Below are 20,081 nucleotides of genomic sequence, written 5' to 3'. Positions count from 1 at the left end.
GGGCGGAGCGGGGCAGGGCGGAGTGGGGCGGGGCGGAGCGAGGCGGAATGGCACGGAGCGAGGCGGAGCGGGGCAGGGCGGGGCGGAGCAGGGCGGAGCGGGGCAGGGCGGAGCGGGGCAGGGCGGAGTGGGGCGGGGCAGGGCGGAGCGAGGCGGGGCGGAGCAGGGCGGAGTGGGGCGGGGCAGGGTGGGGCGGAGTGGGGCAGGGCGGAGCGGAGTGGGACGGGGCATGGCGGGGCGGGGCGGGGCAGGGCAGAGCGGGGCAGGGCGGGGCGGAGCCCATCGCAGGCTGTGGAATCATCTAGTCATTAAAATAGCAACGTATTTGCTGTGGCGGTCGGACCGGAGCGGAGCGGAGCGCAGCGGACCGCACGCAGTGGAATTTAGGGGTTATGAAAACCCACGGCCCCCCGGGCGCCCCGACGCTCCATGTTCCGAGTGAGCACCGCTCTGCGCCGCTCCGACGCTCCGTGTGAACACCGTACCGCCCGTCACCGCTCGGCACCGCATGAAAACCCATGTGGAATAAATCCCTGCTACGCCACTGGCCTGCAGCTTAAGCCCACTCGGGCACAATTGTTTTTCTGTGTTTACAGCAGTGTATTGTATGTTTTATTTTTGCATTAATTAAGTTCGCTGTACTGTAATGTATGATTTTAGTTGAGTATTTCATCTTTTGGTTGTTGTGAAAATGTGCATTCTGTGGAACTTGAATAAAAACTGTGAAAAAAAAGAATATAAAAGGTCTCTTTTTCTCCTTAAGGAGAGGCTTTATCCCTGGGTTTAACTTGGTTTATTGTTGGAGAAACACCACACTGTCCTGCTGGGCACAGTGTTCTGCACAGAAAAGTTTATGTAGTCCGTGATGCAGTGAGTCCAACTATCCTCCTACAGTTAGGATATACTATACTAGGGGTGCACATAATATTTTTTGTCTGGTTCTTAGGGGAGTTGTTGTTCGGTCCTCACATTTTTAAACGCCTACCTACAGGAAGGACAAAATAGAGGGATGCGTGGACAGTGTTTCATAGCTGCTTTAATTTCAACTGAAAATGAAGAGAAGCAGTGCGACAGAATGTCTTAAACCTTGTAACTTTCACAAAATACAATAGTGTTTAAAGTTCTGAAAAATAAAAGTGCTCATACAGTATCTGCTTTCGATCACTTAAACCAGCGGTTTTCAAAGTGTGAGGCGCACCTCCCCTGGGGGGCGCCAGAGGGCTTCAGGGGAGGCGCAGCCAGCTTTTTGTCCCTGTGCAGCTGAAGTATTATGCACCTCATTTTACTCACAACAGCAGAACATTACACCTGAAAAGAAAGCTCTGAGTGAGCCCCCCCAACCCCTCATTTGAAAGAGCCTGGCTCCCTGACGAACGTCACGTGACTCTATCAAGGCCTCAGTATGCTCCCCCGTCGCCGCCACGGCGTTCCTACACCTTCAGCCCTACGCCGCTACTGAACATGTCTTGCTTCTGCGTCAAGGGAACGCCCTCCTCTGCCAAGCCGCTAGCAGTCACAACAACAATGCGGCTTCCGTAGCTCCGGCTTTACCTAGACATAGATCTATAGACATAGATTTCTAGACCTACGTATCTAGACACGCGTGCATTTACTGAACATATATCTGCATATATGACATATCTGGCGACACCGGGCTGTGGAGGAGGAGAGGCTGAGCAGACCGTGATGAAATATTGGTGAAACTAATGAGCTTTTGGACGATTAAAGCCGTTTGAGGAGCGGCTCTACACATAGCCCCGTCTGCTAACAGTGCTAACACTGCTAACAGTATAGGGATGTGCACTGCTCAATTTTGGATCTCAATTTCTCCCGAAGCACTGTTCGGATCAGAAAAGCATTCCGGGTGAGTTCTACTTTATTCTATAAACAACGCGAAAGCGGACCAATCACAGGCCTCGACGTTCACGTCACCACGCGTCGAAACGACGCGAAGTCACAATTTTCGGGAGGCACACGTCAAGCCCCGACGTTAGCCCGTCGTAGGGCTACGACGTCTACGTCGTGGGAATGACGTAGCGGCGACGGGGGAGTATACTGAGGCCTTCAGAGACATCAGCCTCATTAGTGTAGATTCAATCCGTTATTTTCTGACAGCTGACACATTTACTGTCAGTTCTGAGTTGTTATCTGGTGCTTTAATGACACAGATTTAAAGGGGCTGTATCCTGCTTTCTTAGCTAGTCCAAACCCTAGAAATGGCATTAACATGGTAATAGTTTATTCTTGGCGCTAAGGAAAAGTCATTTTGGGTGAAATAAAAGATTTTCTGGGGCTAATTCTGAAACCCAGAAGAGAAAACGCTCTGTTTCACTGAATCCCGCCTCTCCCCCTGTGGACTTTGACTGACAGCTACTTCAACCAATCAGAGCTTCAAAACAAATACGCTGGCTAGCTTTAGCTCTTTAGCTCTAGCTTCTCTACGCAAAGACACGCGAAAACGTCTTTTCCTGTGAGAAACTCACCAAGTGCAGACCCTTCAGACCCTCCAGACCCTCCAGACCCTCCAGACCCTCCAGACCCTTCAGACCCTCCAGACCCTTCAGACCCTCCAGACCCTCCAGACCCTCCAGACCCTTCAGACCCTCCAGACCCTCCAGACCCTCCAGACCCTTCAGACCCTTCAGACCCTCCAGACCCTCCAGACCCTCCAGACCCTCCAGACCCTTCAGACCCTTCAGACCCTCCAGACCCTCCAGACCCTTCAGACCCTCCAGACCCTCCAGACCCTCCAGACCCTCCAGACCCTTCAGACCCTTCAGACCCTCCAGACCCTCCAGACCCTCCAGACCCTTCAGACCCTCCAGACCCTCCAGACCCTCCAGACCCTCCAGACCCTTCAGACTCTTGCTCTTGCTTGATTGTTGCTTTCAGACGATGGTTAAAGTTTATCCTCGAACTCAGAGTTACAAAAAACAGCAACGCTGATTGTCGAGGGCCTGGGGGGGGGGGCTCAGGGGAGCCATCTTCACCGTGAACAGGGCTGGAGCAGCACTGTTCCTGATGTTAGAAATATTAAGAGGTGAAAGAAGGAGGTCCTGCAGACCTGTTTAATGTGGGAGTTAAGGGTCAAAGGTCACTCCAGGTTCCTCACAGTGTTACTGGGAGTTAAAGCAACACCGTCTTGGGTCAGTAATTCTTTAGATCATTTCTCTCTCGGGTGTTTTGGGCCAAATAAAATCATTTTTGTTTTATCTGAATTTAGGAGGAGAAAATTATGACTCATCTTGGTGTTTATATCTTCAAGTTTTTATGTTTAATGTTGATCCGAGCTGAAGAGTCACTGTTAACAACAACCAAGTGGCACCTGTGTGCTAAATAAGATGGAAACCAGTTTAATGGTGAACATTTAATCCCAACAGTATATTCTAGTCTCTGTAGTAGAATATCAGGATCAACAGTGTGGAATGCAGCACTGAGATCTAACAGGACCAGAACAGGACCAGAACAGAGACCAGTCCTCTATCTGAGGCTGTGACAAGATCATTTTCTAAAATGTATTCAAGCAATGGTCAAAAAAAGGTCAATGTTATTATGAAAGATGCTAGACTGATATGACGAAAAAGATATCATTGTTATCCAATAACTCAAATAACCCCCTGCAAGGACATGACAGGGGTACTGCTCCTCTGGCCTCCTTCTGCCGGACTTTTGTGAAAAACTTGGGGGTGATGGTGGACCCTTTGCTTAAATTTGACAAACACATCAGTTCTGTCATCAAGGCCAGCTTCTTCTTCCATCTGAGCACTCTGGCCAAAAGGAAATCTTATCTTCATCTGGCTGATTATGAAAGAGTGATCCATGCTTTATAACTTCTCGTTTGGATTATTGTAATGCGCTGTATGTTGGGCTGGACCAGAGCTGGACCGGGGCTGGTGCAGGGCAGGACCAGGGCAGGACCAGGGCTGGACCAGGGCTGGATCGGGGCTGGACCGGGGCTGATGCAGGGCAGGACCAGGGCAGGACCAGGGCTGGACCAGGGCAGGACCGGGGCTGGACCGGGGCTGGTCCGGGGATGGACCGGGGCTGATGCAGGGCAGGACCAGGGCAGGACCAGGGCTGGACCAGGGCTGGACCGGGGCAGGACCGGGGCTGGACCGGGGCTGGACCGGGGCAGGACCGGGGCTGGACCGGGGCTGGACTGGGGCTGGACCAGGGCTGGATCGGGGCTGGACCGGGGCTGGACCAGGGCTGGACCGGGGCAGGACCAGGGCAGGACCAGGGCTGGACCAGGGCTGGACCAGGGATGGACCAGGGCTGGACCGGGGCTGGACCGGGGCTGGTCCGGGGATGGACCGGGGCTGGACCGGGGCTGGACCGGGGCAGGACCGGGGAAGGACCGGGGCAGGACCAGGGCAGGACCAGGGCTGGACCAGGGCTGGACCAGGGATGGACCAGGGCTGGACCAGGGCTGGACCGGGGCTGGACCGGGGCTGGTCCGGGGATGGACCGGGGCTGGACCGGGGCTGGTCCGGGGATGGACCGGGGCAGGACCGGGGCAGGACCAGGGCAGGACCAGGGCTTGACCGGGGCTGGACCGGGGCTGGACCGGGGCAGGACCAGGGCAGGACCGGGGCAGGACCGGGGCTGGTCCAGGGATGGACCGGGGCTGGACCGGGGCAGGACCGGAGCAGGACCGGGGCTGGACCGGGACTGGACCGGGGCAGGACCGGGGCAGGACCGGGACTGGACCGGGGCTGTACCGGGGCAGGACCGGGGCTGTACCGGGGCTGGACCGGGGCTGTACCGGGGCTGGACCGGGGCAGGACCGGGGCAGGACCGGGGCAGGACCGGGGCTGGACCGGGGCTGGACCGGGGCAGGACCGGGGCAGGACCGGGGCAGGACCGGGGCGCCTGCCGCGCCTGTAAAGCCTACAGAATGCTGCAGCGCGGCTCCTGACTCAAACAAAGAAGCGGGAGCTCCTCCCCGTGCGGAGCTCTCTACATCGGCTGTCCATCTGCTCTCCAGTGGAACTGAAAGTTTTGCTGCTCGCTCCGACCTGCTGGCTCTCCCTGGGCCCTCTATCCCTGAGTGGCTCGCTGCAGCCCGACACGCCCACCAGAGACCTGAGGTCAGCTGACCTGCTCCAGCCGGTTGTCCCTAAAGCCAGGCTAAAAACCAGAGGTGACAGAGCCTTCTGCCCCCCCCGGAACAGCCCCCCCTGGATGTCAAGTCCTCTCAGTCTGTAGGACAGTTTAAGTCCAGACTGAAAACACACCTCTTCTCGCAGGCTTTTCAACAGCAGCTAAAGTGGAGGATATTGGTGTCTAATTTGTCTTATTTGTGTTTTATAAATATGTTTAGGTGGGCATTTTTTTTATTTTCATTTATTTAGTCTTTTTCTTTTTTACTTTTGTATTTCTGTGAAGCACTTTGGCCAACTTTTTAAATGTGCTACACACATAAAATTGAATTGAATTGAATTGAATTATATTCAGGTTGACTCTAACATTCTATGAAAGCTTTCTGAATGGAATGAATTAACTGCAGATCTTTAAAATGCACCTTTTATTTGGAGGGGGAGAGCGGGGTATGAGCAAAACAAATGTACCAGCCACTGAATTCTTCACTTGACCTCCTCCAGCTGCATAGGAACTCTTTTCACCCAGACCATTTGAGATAAAATCTACCTTCTTCAAAAAATGTGACTGAAATGACCCATTCGAATCACGGCCAACAGTTCATCCACGCACTGTCAGTGCCGGCTGACTTTTGTCATGCTTATTTACAACACTCTCAGTTTGCCTTTCGCTGTAGCAACTGTTGGACTTTCTCCAGTCATCCTGCTCCCTAATTTCAAACAATAACAAATCCAAACCACTATCGAATGTCTGTCTGGTGAGTTCTGCAACTCAAATCCATTAATCAGAAGCAACATGACACCTTCCGCCCATGAAAATATATATGCTCAAATATTTCCCGGTACATACAAGTCGCTTTTTGCTGTGCTAACCTGGAAAAGACCCTGTACCATATGCAATAAAATGCAGATAAAGGAAGTTAAACATGCATGAAAGAATTTCGATGAAAAGAACATTGTCAGTCATGTTTGGACAATTGTTAAAACATAAAGTTACGCATACAGTCAAGTCTATTTCATAAGAGAGAGTAATGCATTTGTTCAACAACAGTACAGCAAGAAATCCTGGTATTTATCTGGTGTGGTTCTCTGACAGTCAGGATGGCTGTGGTCTAATCCATTTTATTGTCTTGATACTTGTCATTTTCATTTTCCTTGAATCAGCTTTTAAAGGGCATCGCTTATCATATCAGTGATAACACTGATATGATAAGCGATGAAAGTACAAAGTATGAAATGTGAAGCTGGTGTGTGTCATGTACAAGCTCCTGTGCCCCATGGCTGTGTGTAACAGGGCAGGGCAGTGAGGGATGGGCGAACTCACCGTCCTGAACTGTGGGATATGGGAACATGAGAGGATGAGGCTGACGCTTTATGGGATGGACTGCGGTCCTCACGAGACTTGGTGGAATCTAGTGGAAGTGAGAATGAGTCAGTTAAATATCCATATAATCAGTTTTTTGAAGATTGAGTAAAATTCAGAGTGTGGCACTATGGCACATGTTGGTTTAAAAAAAAGCATAGAGAAAGAAACCTTTAAAGCTCGTGTCCCGAGTTTTGAACGAGAGAGATTTTTTTAATCCAATGTCTGGAGGCTCCGCCCTCCCTCTGCTTTCATGAGCGACCAAGCCACGCCCCTTTAATTGTGCACGCTGTTATCCGTGGGGTGAAAATGAGAACCTCTGAGTCCTGCAGCATCCTCCATGTTGAGCTGTTTCCGGTGGATGTTCAGCAGACAGTGGATATATCTGCTGCAGAGCTAACTCTCCCCTGCTGGGCGAGCGACGTGCTCTCTGGCTGCTCCACACGCTGATTGACAGCAGGACAAGGTGGAAGCTCGAAGTCTATTGGCTGACGCTGACCGGCACTTTCTCAGATAACATGGGGGTCTATGAGACGAAGGCGGGGCTCATAAATACATTTTTATATTGCTTTATGCTGATATTATATTGTAGTATGAACCAGACTGACACATTGAAGCTCTGTTGAAAAATGATTCATATGTTGGAAACGAACAGAAACTCCGGACACCAGCTTTAAGTTTTCATAATTTAACTAATGAGTTCATTCATTTTGTCAAATAATCTAAATATTCATATCTTTTCAAGAGGTATTAACAAGAATACTGAAGTTGAACTTCCTACTAAAGGTTATTTTTCACAACAAATTGAGAGGAATTCAAATTCACTCTGAAACTGAACTTTTCCTGCTGAAAACAACCTGAACTCTGATGCTCGCTGCTCCAAACAAGTACTTTCAGCCTCAGAGTCAGTCAAGGAGTTGAAGACATGATTATTTCCCTCTCCTGCTATCTGTCAATAGTAAAGGGAATACATTGATAAAGCACTTTCAGACTGTCAATCAACCTTTAAAACACCAGTGAAAAGGGGAAGAGGGGAAATTGAGACAAGAGGTTTCAAGAGACTCTACCAACAGAGCCACAATCCCTTGCTCTCCATCTCTTTCTCTCTCTCCATCCCTCTCTGTCATTCTCAGCTCTTCTCTCTCTCGCTCTGTCTTTCTGTTTCTCATTCTCTCTCTTTCTCTCTAAATGGTAAATGGACTAGATTTAGGAATGGCACACGCTATCAGGATTCAATAAACCTTCACTGGTGTAGAGGCCACACACTTGAAAATAGCAAAAGACGGCTGGAGCAGGATCACGCTCTTCTGATCTTCCAGTGGCGAGCACCACTGAGCACGCCACAATACCTGAGTAACAGCACGGCTTCAGCTTCTTCCTCAATATTCCAAATCTTGCATAGTCAAACATGACTTTGAACGGTTTTCTTTCATTAATTTTGTGACCTGTCTGGTTTCAGAGAGGTTCTACAATAATCTTTGAAATAATCATCTTTGAATTTGTCACATCTTTTTTGGTATTAACCAATCGTATGCACATTTACAGATGTTTTACATGATACGGGGCGACAGTAGCTCAGATGGTAGAGCAGGTCGTCTTATAACCGGAAGGTTGGCGGTTTGATCCCCGCTCCCGCAGGCGCAAAACTGGCGTTGTGTCCTTGGGCAAGACACTTCACCCACCTTGCCTAGTATGAAAGTTGTGAGAGTGAATGGTTGGTGGTGGTGGGAGGGGCCGATGGCGCAGATTGGCAGCCTCGCTTCCGTCAGTCTGCCCCAGGGCAGCTGTGGCTGCAGCAGTAGCTCACCACCACCCAGTATGGTGTGAAAGGGTGATGTGATATTGCAGTGTGAAGCGCTTTGGGCTCTGTCAAGCAGGGTGAAAGGCGCTATACAAGTGTAGTCCATTTACCATATGAGTGATAACAGGTGTCTTGAGATTCTTACTGGTCCTCTGTTCCTTGGACATAAAACATTTGGGAACCACTGCGCTAGACTAACCTGAAGTAAGCTAAAAGTAATCCAAAAGTATTCAGAATTCATTACTTTACCTCAGTAATCCAAGGGAATACATTGCAGATTACATGTAGTCAGTAATCTGTAGGGGAATACATTCCAACACTGTTATTCATAGCGGAGATGAATGAAAACTTTGGGATCCCTGAGAGTTACGGCAGGAGAGGGGAATGAATGAATTCAAACTGGAGTTCGGGTCGGAATAAGCATGAAGGAGCGACGGCCGGATCAACGACTCCCTTCCAGCCCCACTGAGCACAGGAGCTACAACACTTCCTGTCATGGCCTGGAGCCCACACTGACCGCTGAGGGGGGGATGTTAAAAGCAGCACCAGAAGCATCTTGGTGAATCGGAGCTGTCCAGCCAATCAGGGGGCTGGGACTGAGCGAGCTCGGCTCCTCTCGGAGCTCCCCACACCACAGGATTTCTGATCACAAATAATAAATCCGGTCATTATCGGAATCTCTGCTTCCAAAGTCTTCCAAGCAGAGCCGACCAAACAAAATCACTCCAAACACACGCCTCACAACCGGAACATCGGACACCGTGTCGTTTCTACGACAATCTGGCATTTGATCGTACGAGATGGGGACAAAATTCAGCCCGATTGTCCTGTAGTGTGTACCGGCCTTGATGAAGTGGTGGGACGACCACTCTACCAGATGAGCCACGGTCACACACTCACACGGTCTCATTCTCCCTCTGTGCCTCTCTTCCTCTCTCTTCCTCTCTCTCTCTGTTGTTCTCCCTCTCGAACAAGGTTAAGACGTACTTATGTGCAGTACATTCAAACATCTTAATGTACATGCATAGAAAAAAATACAGTCAATGTTTCTCCCTATTGATCAGTAAGAGAAGGAATGTATGTGTGACACAGCTGACTGGGAGAAACAACAATTGTATTAAGAAAATTCTTAATACAGATTTTTTTCCACGTTTCTGTTTTTCTATCGTATGTTTTAGTGTGTCGTTTTCTCTTTTACTGATCAAAGACATCATCTATTTAGAAACTGAACCTCACACAAGTAGAGGGAAACATTCCATCATCTGACCTGATTGAAATGATGTGGCTTCATGAGTTATGATAAGTTTGTACACAGCATGAATACTCAATACATTTGTTAATATCAAAATTCTAATAGGAAATATGTCACCAATGCGGTTCATTCCTTATAGACTGCAACATGCAAATGAAGGCAGTTGATTTATTATTGCGTAACATTGTGAGGTCAGAGAAAGTCTTATGAAAGACTCAGGTATTACTCAGCACTCTGTACAGTTCAAAGAAAACAGTTTCTCACTTTGGATCTAAGTAGTTTTTGACTTAAGGAAAGTAATGACCCGCAACTTTGTAAAATAGTGAGCACAAACTGCTCGATTTCAAACAAGTGCTTTTCAAACCTCAGAATGAATACAACATTCTACAGAGTGCTGATTGTCTGTCCAGCACTTTCTGACAAACCGTCCTGCTTTAAGGGCCTCAACTATCACAAACAAGTACATATTAAAGAACTCCAGGTCAAATTTAGGACGGCGAGTCACTACGAAATAAAGACGAGTACTGCTGATGTGTTCACAGGTTACTCACCTGTAGCCAGCTTCTTCCTCCTCATCGACCGGTAGAAACGGGAGTTCCTGGGGTTGGATCCTCTGCTGAAACTAGCGCTATCCTCATCTTCATCATCGTCCACTTCGTGAACTTGCTGACTTGAAGCTGGTGGATGCTTGCTTGAGGATTCCTGTGATTTCTGTCCCCACATGCCTTTGATCAGAGCTGCTACAGACATGGCCACTAATTCTTCTTCGTTTTGTTTTTTTAAAGTGACTTCAAAAAGTTTTGCTGGACTTTAAGGAAATTAGTCATAATTAGCCAGGGTCCAGAATGACGTCCATGCCAAGAATTTCTTTTTGAATCCTAGGACAGAGTACAGTTTAAAAAAAGAAAAAGAAAGAAAGCCAGAGAGAAAGTTGGGAGTCCTTCCGGGTTCCTGTCAGTGCTGTAGTGTTGTATTGCTGTCTGTGACTAAACTGTAATTATTACATTTATGACTCTCTCTCTCTCCTGCTCTTTGTCCCTCCTTGTTTGGCTCCCTCCCTCTGTCCCTCTCTACGCCACCCTGTTGCTTGCTGACATTCCTGAACTAAACCTGGCCTTACACGCCTGCCTTTCTTTCTTTCTTTCTCTTCCCACACTCATTCTGTGGTGGAACCAGAAAAGCCACTCTGACAAATTGTCTGAGCACTTCTTTTTTGCTTCACATTTTGTGAAATCCTGCAAAATCCTCCCATGTTCAGGCTTTCATGTGTTTTGTTGATTTGCTTATAGGTCAACAGAAAATGAAATTATGTGAAAAAACTACAACAAAGCAGTGTGTACTTTGAAGGTGCCATAAGGTGTTTTCCAGATTGGAAAATAGTATTGCTGTGTTGGTGGCCTGCTAAGCCAGGGCCTCATACACAAGTTTAGCACCGGTCACCTGACAGGCAGGGTTCAAAGTCCACATTCTGCTTTTTACTACCAGCAAGACTGCTGAAGTGCCTTTGAACACTAGTAACAAAACAGGGTGGCAATCCCACAATAACTGGCAGGCAGACCTCACATCTATGCATTGTGGTGCAGAATGTGGTACTTCATTCAGTTCAGTATGAAGGCATGGTGCATGGTTTTTTCAAATACACTTCTTTCAAAATTCATCAGATTTCTTCTCACTATCCGCAGCCTGAGCGATCTAATGGCGCTTTTCCACTCGTCCCCGCTTGGCCCTACTCCGCACGGTTGACTTCGGCCTGCCTTGGTCGGCCTTGGCCCTGATCATTTTCCACCATACACAGTACCGCTCGGCCTGGGTGGCAGCATCATACCAGCACGACATGAAACTCCAGTTTTATGCTACAGACAGAAACTGTTTCCTACCGTTGTATCCACTCTTTGACTGCCAAAGATGTCGAAAGACGTCTTTTATTTATTTATTTACTTTTCAGGGATGGCAGTTCAAAGCCTTGTAAATGATGTGTATGACTATCAGACCCAGGCCCGCCGATAGGGGGGGACAAACGGTTTGTTGTCCCGGACCCAGGGTTGCGGGGGAAGTGTGTGTGTGTGTGTGTGTGTGTGTGTGTGTGTGTGTGTGTGTGTGTGTCGGGGGTGGGGGGGGTGGGGGGTGGGGGTGGGGGGGGGGGGGCAAGAACCAGGCCCTCATTAAATTAAGTAATAATTTTCAAAAACTTTCGAAAACAGGCCTTTTTGTGGAGGGAAAACTTATGTTTACCTAATGTTTGACTTAGTTTAATGGCTTTAATTTGCTTTCCCTGTCCCTGAAATTGTGGTTAACAACTGCCCCCACCCCAACCCAAAAATGGTTTGGCCACTGTTCAAAATTTGATGTTGTCTTTGAAGTTCAGTGAGTTAAAAATGGCCACTCAACACAAATCCAGTGCGCAGAGACGAAAAAAAGAAAAGAGAAGGAGAAAATTTAGGACTGCAAGATTCATTAAATAAGTATTTTAAGAAAAGTGTAGATGGTGAAGCTGGAACGAGCAACATCAACCTAGAGCGAGGTAAGAAACAGCTGCCAACGTTTACCAGCCTTGTAACATCAATCAATCAATCAATCAATGTATTTTTGTATAGCCCAGTATCACAACAACAGTTGCCTCAGAGGCTTCAAGATGTTACATTTGTCGGTAAAAGTAAAAACAGTGAATAAGCATAATGGTAATATGTCAATATTTACAGTAACGAGACAGAACGAAGCAACCACCGCCTTAGACCCTCACATCCGGCAAGAAAAACCTCCAGAAACCCAGTGGGAAAAGAAGAGATCTTGGGGAGAACCACAGTATGGAGGGATCCCTCTCCCAGGGACGGACAGCTTTGGCAACAGCTAGCATGAGACAATAAGAAGTAAAGCCTTGGACAATGTTGAGGACAGTCCGTTGGACGGTCCAGCACAAGAACCACGGATCCCAGAAGTAGAACCGAAGCCAGTCCACGGGCAGGACCGACAGGAGTGTCCTCCCGGTCCGGACGGAGCTTGTTCGTAGGCCCTCGTAATAGTGGAGTCAGCAACTGAAACTGGAGAAGACTCCCCCTCGAAGGGGGGGACAGCAGGTGAAAAGCAATGAACGGACTAAAGGGAAGAACATTCAGACATTAGAGGACAGGGCTCAGTGCACCGTACTTCCCACAGCATTCTAGCTCCTGGGGCAGCTTTGTGGATAGTTTAGTATTTAAACTAGTATTTAGTTAGTATAGTTTAGTTTAGTTTAATTTAGTTTGGTTTAGTTTAATTTTGTTTAGTTTAGTTTAGTTTAGTTTAGTTTAGTTTAGTTTAGTTTAGTTTAGTTTAGTTTAGTTTGGTTTGGTTTGGTTTAGTTTAGTTTGGTTTACTGTAGTTTGGTTTGTTTTAGTTTAGTTTAGTTTAGAATCCCTAGCTGACCTGATCATAGGCTGCATCGAAGAGAAACGTCTTGAGCCTAACCTTAAATGTGGAGACATCACCGGACATCTGTGAAGTTCACGTCCAGAGAGAGAGAGAGAGAGAGAGAGAGAGAAGGAGAGGGAGAGGGAGAGGGAGTGATGGTGGAGCGACTGATCAGACACTTGATTTCCGCGATCCTGCATTATGGCCAACAAAAACGACTGACTGTGACAGAATTAACATGGTAAGCTAAACGGATGCCTCTCACTGAGACTGCAGCGAATTGCCAGCAGATTAAGAAAGCAGGGAATTCCCCAGTTATTTGACATATTCCACATCCACAATGGGCTGGAAAAAGTTCATCGGGACTGGTTAATATATAGCAGCTCAAAAAGGCCTCGTTTTGCCTTCCATGCCTGCTGCTCCTTTGAAGTACAGAAAAAGTCAACCAATGCACTAAATTCTATAGATTGAATGAAAATGTCAAATATAAAATCCAGAAAGCTTTATGAAAAGTTTTCCAGAACTTTAAATACAATGGCAAATATTCATTTATTTCCTGCTCGTGTCAGTACATATGAAGAGTGTATTTGGCAGCAACAGCTTATGTGTAGTTTGTTAATGTTAACCATTACTGAAAATGAATGTCACTTGTCTTTTGTAGAGAGAGGAGAGGAGAGGAGAGGAGAGGAGAGGAGAGGAGAGGAGAGGAGAGGAGAGGAGAGGAGAGGAGAGGAGAGGAGGGCAACACGAGTGGAAGAGCAGGGGCGAGGAAGAAGAGAGGACAGGAAGAGTGAGGGAAAAGGAGAGGTCCAGGCATGGGGAGGGATGGGGGGACCCATCTAACATTATCTTGTCCCGGGCCCAGGCAAAACTGTCAGCTGGCCTGATCAGACCTGTGGTCAATGTATTTCTGCCCCAGTAGGGGGCAACAGATCGATTTTCCTCCAACCGGCATCGACAGATCAGCCGTCTGAAGAAGACGGGCGTCGGTGAAATGCGGGTAGAGAAAGGAAAATGGCGAAGTGCACGGCGAAATCCATCGAACACAAAAAGTACAAGCAGCTGACACTGGAACAGTCTGTCTGGCAGTGGATCTGCAGTGAGGAGTGAGGCGATCGCAAAGGACCGAGGTGACGGTGAGCAAATCGTGGGTGACAATGGCGAGCACAGCAACGAGCCAGTGGTGAGCAACATCGGAGCCTGACGCCAAGCGCAGTGCAGAGTTGGGTCGCTGTGATCCCGACCCGGATTCCTCCGACGAGCGGCAGCCGTCTGGATCGGTCACAGCAGGGATTCATCCCCGCAGCTGATCCAGCAGATCCAGCCAGAGACCGTCGCGCTGGGAGTGGGCGTTATGTCACAGATCTGTGAGAGCAGGTCATTACTGTTATAAGAGATCATTGCCATACTTGTGGACTCCTTTCCATTCTGTTATATCTATTTGTCACCTGCAGACCCAGCTCCAGAGGAAATTAGCCGGGGGGGGGACCTGGTTTGTTTTGAGGGGGCCCAATAAGCACTCATTTTCTTTTATTTTTAAATGCATTTATTTCACCTTTCAAAAAAAACTTAAGGGATTTGGTCTTTAATACACAATAAAAAAAAATTAATCACCTACTCAGTGACTTGTAAATACACTCAGCTGAACTAATACTGAGATCACACAATAAACAATAATCTCCAGCATTGTATTCTAATCAAAGTGCTCACAAAAAACCGACATCTTAGGTGCAGAACCTTGAAGCTGACAGTCCAGGAACTTATCAAGGGACATTAAAATGTTGCTTTAACATGTTTCTTGATATTAGAACATTTCCACTCTTTTCTGAACAACCTTTAAATGTAAGGACAAACAGAAACATGGGAAATTCACATGATAAAACATTGAAATCAAATGTGTTTTTGTGCATCTTTGTTGTGAAAGTGCATCAAACAGGCGCATTAGGAATTTTGCAGCATCTTTTCAGGGTCATGATGACAAAATCTGTGTTGCCTTCCCAATCCAGGCCTAATGCAGCTGCAGTCTGCGTTTCCCAGATGAGTGAAATCTCCTCAGCACTCTGTCCTTCCATTCTGTCCTGCATTTCCTGGTCAGGTCCTTCTCAAAAGCAAGTTGAACTAAATAAGCCTTTCGCATGTGTGACATGCTTCTCCTGTGCTCACTGAGCACATTTTTCAGCATGGAAAATGAATTCTCACACAAGGCCCGCCCGGCCCGCCCTCTGGCGCCGGGTCTGGTCACAAACCTATTTCTTCAGAGCCTGGATCAAGAGAAGTTCCCCGTCCCACAGTTTGAAAATCAACAGTAAAAAACACTTATCTACATCAATACAAAGCAACAGACATGTTGTTTTAGGTGAAATTGTTTGTATTTCAATATTTTACAGTTGCTGAATCAACCAGAGGTCGTGAATCAATCCGTGCACGGAGGGTCAAAGAAGTGAGGCCAAAGCTCTGGTGCAGGTCCTACTGTGTCCCCCTGCAGGCAGGAGAATTCTACAGGACTACCACACACACACACACACACACACACACACACACACACACACGTATAGTTTTACACACATCTGTAAATAGATTATTATTTTTGTGTTATGTTCTAAATCTGTGAAAAAATGTAGTTACTGTGTCATCATTAGTCTTTTTCTTGTATTGTTTTTGTTGATCAATAGAAATAAACAGCTGTTCAGATGTTTCAGCCATCACTAAAACTAAAAAAAAAAAAAAAAAAAACAGATGTCAGTCACCGTTGACAAATTTCAATCTGGCTTCCGTAAGCACCACTCCACAGAAACAGCCCGACTGAAAGTATCCAGTGACACACTGACGTCTGCCGATTCGGATAAATGCTTGCCTCTAAACCAGCCCCGCCCACTCCTCGTCCGCATTTGGATTTTGGAGTTGAGCTCAGTCTGGTCGGAGCCCATAGAAGGGGATTGCTCTCAGTCCTGAAAAAGCCGAGCCAATCAGCGTTGCCGCTTTTTGTTTTCAAATTTTTTTGACGAATTCCGGTGGCTAAACCGGAAGTGACGCTATCGCTGCGCGTAGCGGAGATGATGGACTTTAACTTTAACCGTCGTCTGAAAGCTGCAATAAGTGAAGTTATAGCCAAAATACCAAGAATTACAACAATCAAGCAAGAGTCTTGGTGAGTTCCTAACTGGAAAAGATGTTTTCACGTGTCTTTGCGTGCAGAGAAGCCAGAGCTAATGAGCTAATGCTAACCCTTAGAGAAGCGAACGCATGTTGATGACATATTTGTTTTGAAGCGCTGATTGGCTGAAGTACCTGTCAGTCAAAGGAGTAACCAACGCCCCCTGCAGGAAGTTTCTATGGGCTCCTATCCAGACTGAGCTTAACTCCAAAATCCAAACTGGATGAGGAGTGGGCGGGGCTAGTTTACGAGGCTAGGTAAATGCACTGTGCTAGTTCTGTTGGAACTGTCCTCAGCTTTTGACACTGTTGGCCATCAGGTCCTGATCGGTAGACTGAGAGACCGTGTGGGACTGTCGGGGTCGGTTCTCCAGTAGTTCACCTCATATTTGTCTGGTCGTAGCTTTTGTGCGTCAACAAACCAGATAAAATCAGAGTCCATGAATCTTGCGTGTGGGGTGCCTCAAGGCTCCGTCCTGGGCCCTATTTTATTTTTATTGTACTTGATCCCCCTGGGTAAGATCATCCAAAGGTTCAAGGATGTTTCTTATCACTTGTATGCCAATGACATCCAACTCTATTGTTCTTTCAAGCCGGATGGGATGAAGGAGCTCGATTCCTTTCTCCATTGTTTGGCAGGAATAAAACAATGGCTCAGTGAAAATTCTCTCCAGCTCAACGCAGACAAAACTGAAACACTCGTTGTCGCCCCTGATGTCTCAGTTCCAGGCATCAAACAGCACCTTGCTGACTTAGGGCAGTCCGCTAATTTGTGTCTTAGAAATTTGGGTGTTATCTTTAATAAAGACATGTCTCTAGTGGAGCAGTGCAAGCAGCTGACCAGAAACTGTTTCAACTAAGAAAAATCTCTAAACTTAGGAAAATGGTCTCATTGCAACGATTTAGAGCTCATCATTCATGCTTTTGTCTCATCACGCTTAGACTACTGCAACAGCCTGTTTTCATGTCTGAACTGAAGGAGCTTTCGAGGTTCCAACTTGTGCAAAAATCTGCAGCAAGAATCCTGACCTGCACAAACAGATGGACCCGCATTTCTCCCATTTTAAAGGAGCTTCATTGGCTGCCAGTGCCGGAGCGTGCATTATGTCATTCCTTTCAAATTCTCCCCAAAAAAATGCTGGAGCCGGACCGGCACTGTGACTTTCAAGTGACAGTTTAGCGCTGTTAGAGGTTCTGGTAATGAATATGTCAGGGCACATTGTACACAGCATTAAAATGTGTAACATATTTATGGTGGAAAATAAGTATTTTTAAGGTTGTAAAACTCCTTAATGCAGCTTTAAACACTTAAAGCTGAAATCTAATTGTGGCTATATAAGAGCAGCTTCATGGTGGTGCGATAAACTATGTTCTACTTTTAATTTATATATGATGCGATTAGTCGACTAATCGAAAAAATAATCGGTGATAAGTAGACTACCAAAATAATCGTTTGTGGCAGCCCTACTCCCAGGCTCTGGAATGATCTCCCGCTCTCTCTCCGCTCGGTTGCATCTGTTGACACTTTTAAAACACAACTTAAAACCTTCTTGTTTGCTCAAGCATTTGATTAGTTTGTTGGGCCTGTTATGATCGCCTTTTTAATGTTGACTATTTTTGTGTATTTAATTGTTGTCTTTTTATATATGTTGTGAAGCACTTTGTGGCTCTTTGTCTGTAAAAGGTGCCATATACATAAAAGTTACTTACTACTTACCGTTCTGCTAGAATTTGCTTCTCTGCAGAAAAAGCTCCTTTTCTGTTTTTTTTTTTGTCAAAATGAGGCGTTTTCACTGCTTAGTTCTAAAGATCTAAAAAGAAAGCCAGAAACAACCTATTTTTTCTTATGAAAGAAGATAGTCTAAAGTTTCTTTAGATGTGGTCAATATTTATGTCGTCCTGAAACTCAACCCCTTAAACATTGGACGTCATATGGACGTCCAGATCATGTCCATATTGCGTCGGTCCGTCCAAGACCAATTATAGACCTATGTTGGACGTCCAAAATAGGTGAGGTATTTGGACGTCTTATTATTACCCAATTTCAGCGTCTAGATGACGTTGAAGATCTGGACGTCGAAATTAGGACCCGATATCGACGTCTACATGCGGTTGAACATTCGAAAGTCGGGGAAACTTTTGATTAAAAGTGTTTACCATCTGAAAGAGATGAGATGACGTATTATGTATGAAACGGGTTTTGATGTATTTTATTTTTGTTTTATTTTGAAGGGCGACAGACAGGAAGTTCTGTGTCTGTGTTCACTTATTGGCTGCCATAGTGTATATTAGCTTGACTGAGTGAACCCGGAAGTGGAGGTGTGTCAGATGCTACACTTTACTGCGAAAACCACGGAGCTGGAGACGCTGCTGTCGGGCTAATTAAGTGTTTTTCCCTGGATCGCTGGTCCAGCGGTTGTCGGGGAACCCTGATTCCTGTTTTGTGGACCGACGGTAGTCTGGAGCCACCTTGGACCGGCCGGTCACAGTCCCTTTTGAGGGCAGTCAGCACCATAGCATGCTGGGACAGCGGATGGAGGAAGAGTTCGCTGCAGATTCGTCACTGGTCCGTATTTTGAGTACTGTGAAGTTTTTGCAATAAAATCTGTTTAAAAAGAATTGGATTGTGATCGTAGTTTCCTGTACCTGTGAATGTTGGCTTGTCAGCAGGTTGGATGCTGTCTTTATGCATTTGGAGTTAGCATCTGCTGGTGATTGATTCAAATGAAGTCATAGGAAAATAACCTTGGACTCAAAACGTTGATAGTAAATGGTTGAAGTTGTGTCAAACTCACTGTGGATTCAACATTGAAATATCAACATTCTTTAGATGCATATAAACATCAGTATTTTTAAAATCATGACTTATAGAATTTTTCCTGAAATATGTCAGTTGAAAAACAACGTTATTTCAACATCCAGACAACGTTGATAATTTACCATTGTAAAAGTGTTCATGTGAATGTTAACCCCGCCTTGTATTTCTTTTCTTTGAGTCTGTTTGTTTTCATTGTCTCGTAAAGATAGAATTATGTCTGATAAAAGAGCGGCCCAAGCGGTTAAATTTAGTTCGTATTTTCATCAAACTGTGAACTTTGGAGAAACACAAAACAAACATTTTTAAAAATTTATTTCGCGTGTGTTGCGCTGTATCTCAGGAGTAGTTTTCCGTAAAATAGTGGTCACCCTCCCGTTTACTGATGAAAAGCTCAATAAATTAACAGCTCAGCAAGTAAGCCTGAGGGTTGCTAAACAGGAAGTGAGTTCGAATCTCGTGTGTCACCCGTCTGTAATGAAATGCTGAAGTGACTGACTGAACAAGCGTGAAACTCGGAGCCCAAACCTGGTCATTACATTTTGGTCAATTTAAATTATATTTTCCCCTCTTTTTTTGGCCTTTGTCTGAAGGTCCCGGTGACGTCGATACCCGACGTCGAAATTATGTAAAAAAAAAGACGTCATCTGGCGTTACATTCTGTACCATGTGGGTACCTCGCTGGGACGTCCAGCAATGACCTTAAAAAGACGTTGATTTAAGGTCTTTTTGCTCAGTGGGAATATTCTGTGGGCCTTGAAAGTTCAGAGAAAATGCCCCCAAAACTCTATGAAACTTTGTTGTGAACATGGCTGCAGTCAATGAGTTAAAGGGGCTGTATCATGCAAAATTCACTTTTTGTATGTTTTAACCTTGTTATATAGTTCTGTTCTCACCAGAAACTCCCCAAAGCGGATGTTTTCCTTCGTGCCTGCATGTTTGAGCTTTCCTCCTTGTTGTGCTGCTCAGACAGGCAGCCCCTCCCACACCGTGAAAACGCTCTGTTTCCCACGTTCACGTCACACGGAGAAGACGGCTCCCCTGAGCCCCCCTCCCTCCTGCAGCCCCTCCCTCCTGCAGCCCCTCCCTCCTGCAGGCCCTCCACAATCAGCGTTGCTGCTTTTTGTATCTCTGATTACTGAGATAAACTTTAACCATCGTCTGAAAGCAACAGTCAAGCAAGACCAAGAGTCTGAAGGGTCTGAAGGGTC

General features: G+C 46.6%; 1 protein-coding gene across 1 annotated transcript in view; it reads right to left on the bottom strand.

The window, feature by feature from the left end:
• LOC115384619 (ephexin-1-like) overlaps window positions 1–10,414 on the bottom strand; it is a 55,527-nt gene extending 45,113 nt beyond the window's left edge. Inside the window, exons 1-2 of the mRNA XM_030086855.1 lie at window positions 10,067–10,414; window positions 6,424–6,511 (exon numbers count right to left, since the gene is read on the bottom strand). Coding sequence (XP_029942715.1) covers window positions 6,424–6,511; window positions 10,067–10,265 — 287 coding nt within the window. The 5' untranslated portion in view covers window positions 10,266–10,414. The remainder of the gene's footprint in view (window positions 1–6,423; window positions 6,512–10,066) is intronic.
• Between the last annotated feature and the right edge of the window lie 9,667 nt (window positions 10,415–20,081).

This window comes from Salarias fasciatus, unplaced genomic scaffold, assembly GCF_902148845.1.
Source record: "Salarias fasciatus unplaced genomic scaffold, fSalaFa1.1, whole genome shotgun sequence".
In the NCBI taxonomy this organism is placed as follows: Eukaryota; Metazoa; Chordata; class Actinopteri; order Blenniiformes; family Blenniidae; genus Salarias; species Salarias fasciatus.
Note: the sequence above shows the minus strand (reverse complement) of the source record. Positions and strands in the feature narration are given on the sequence as shown.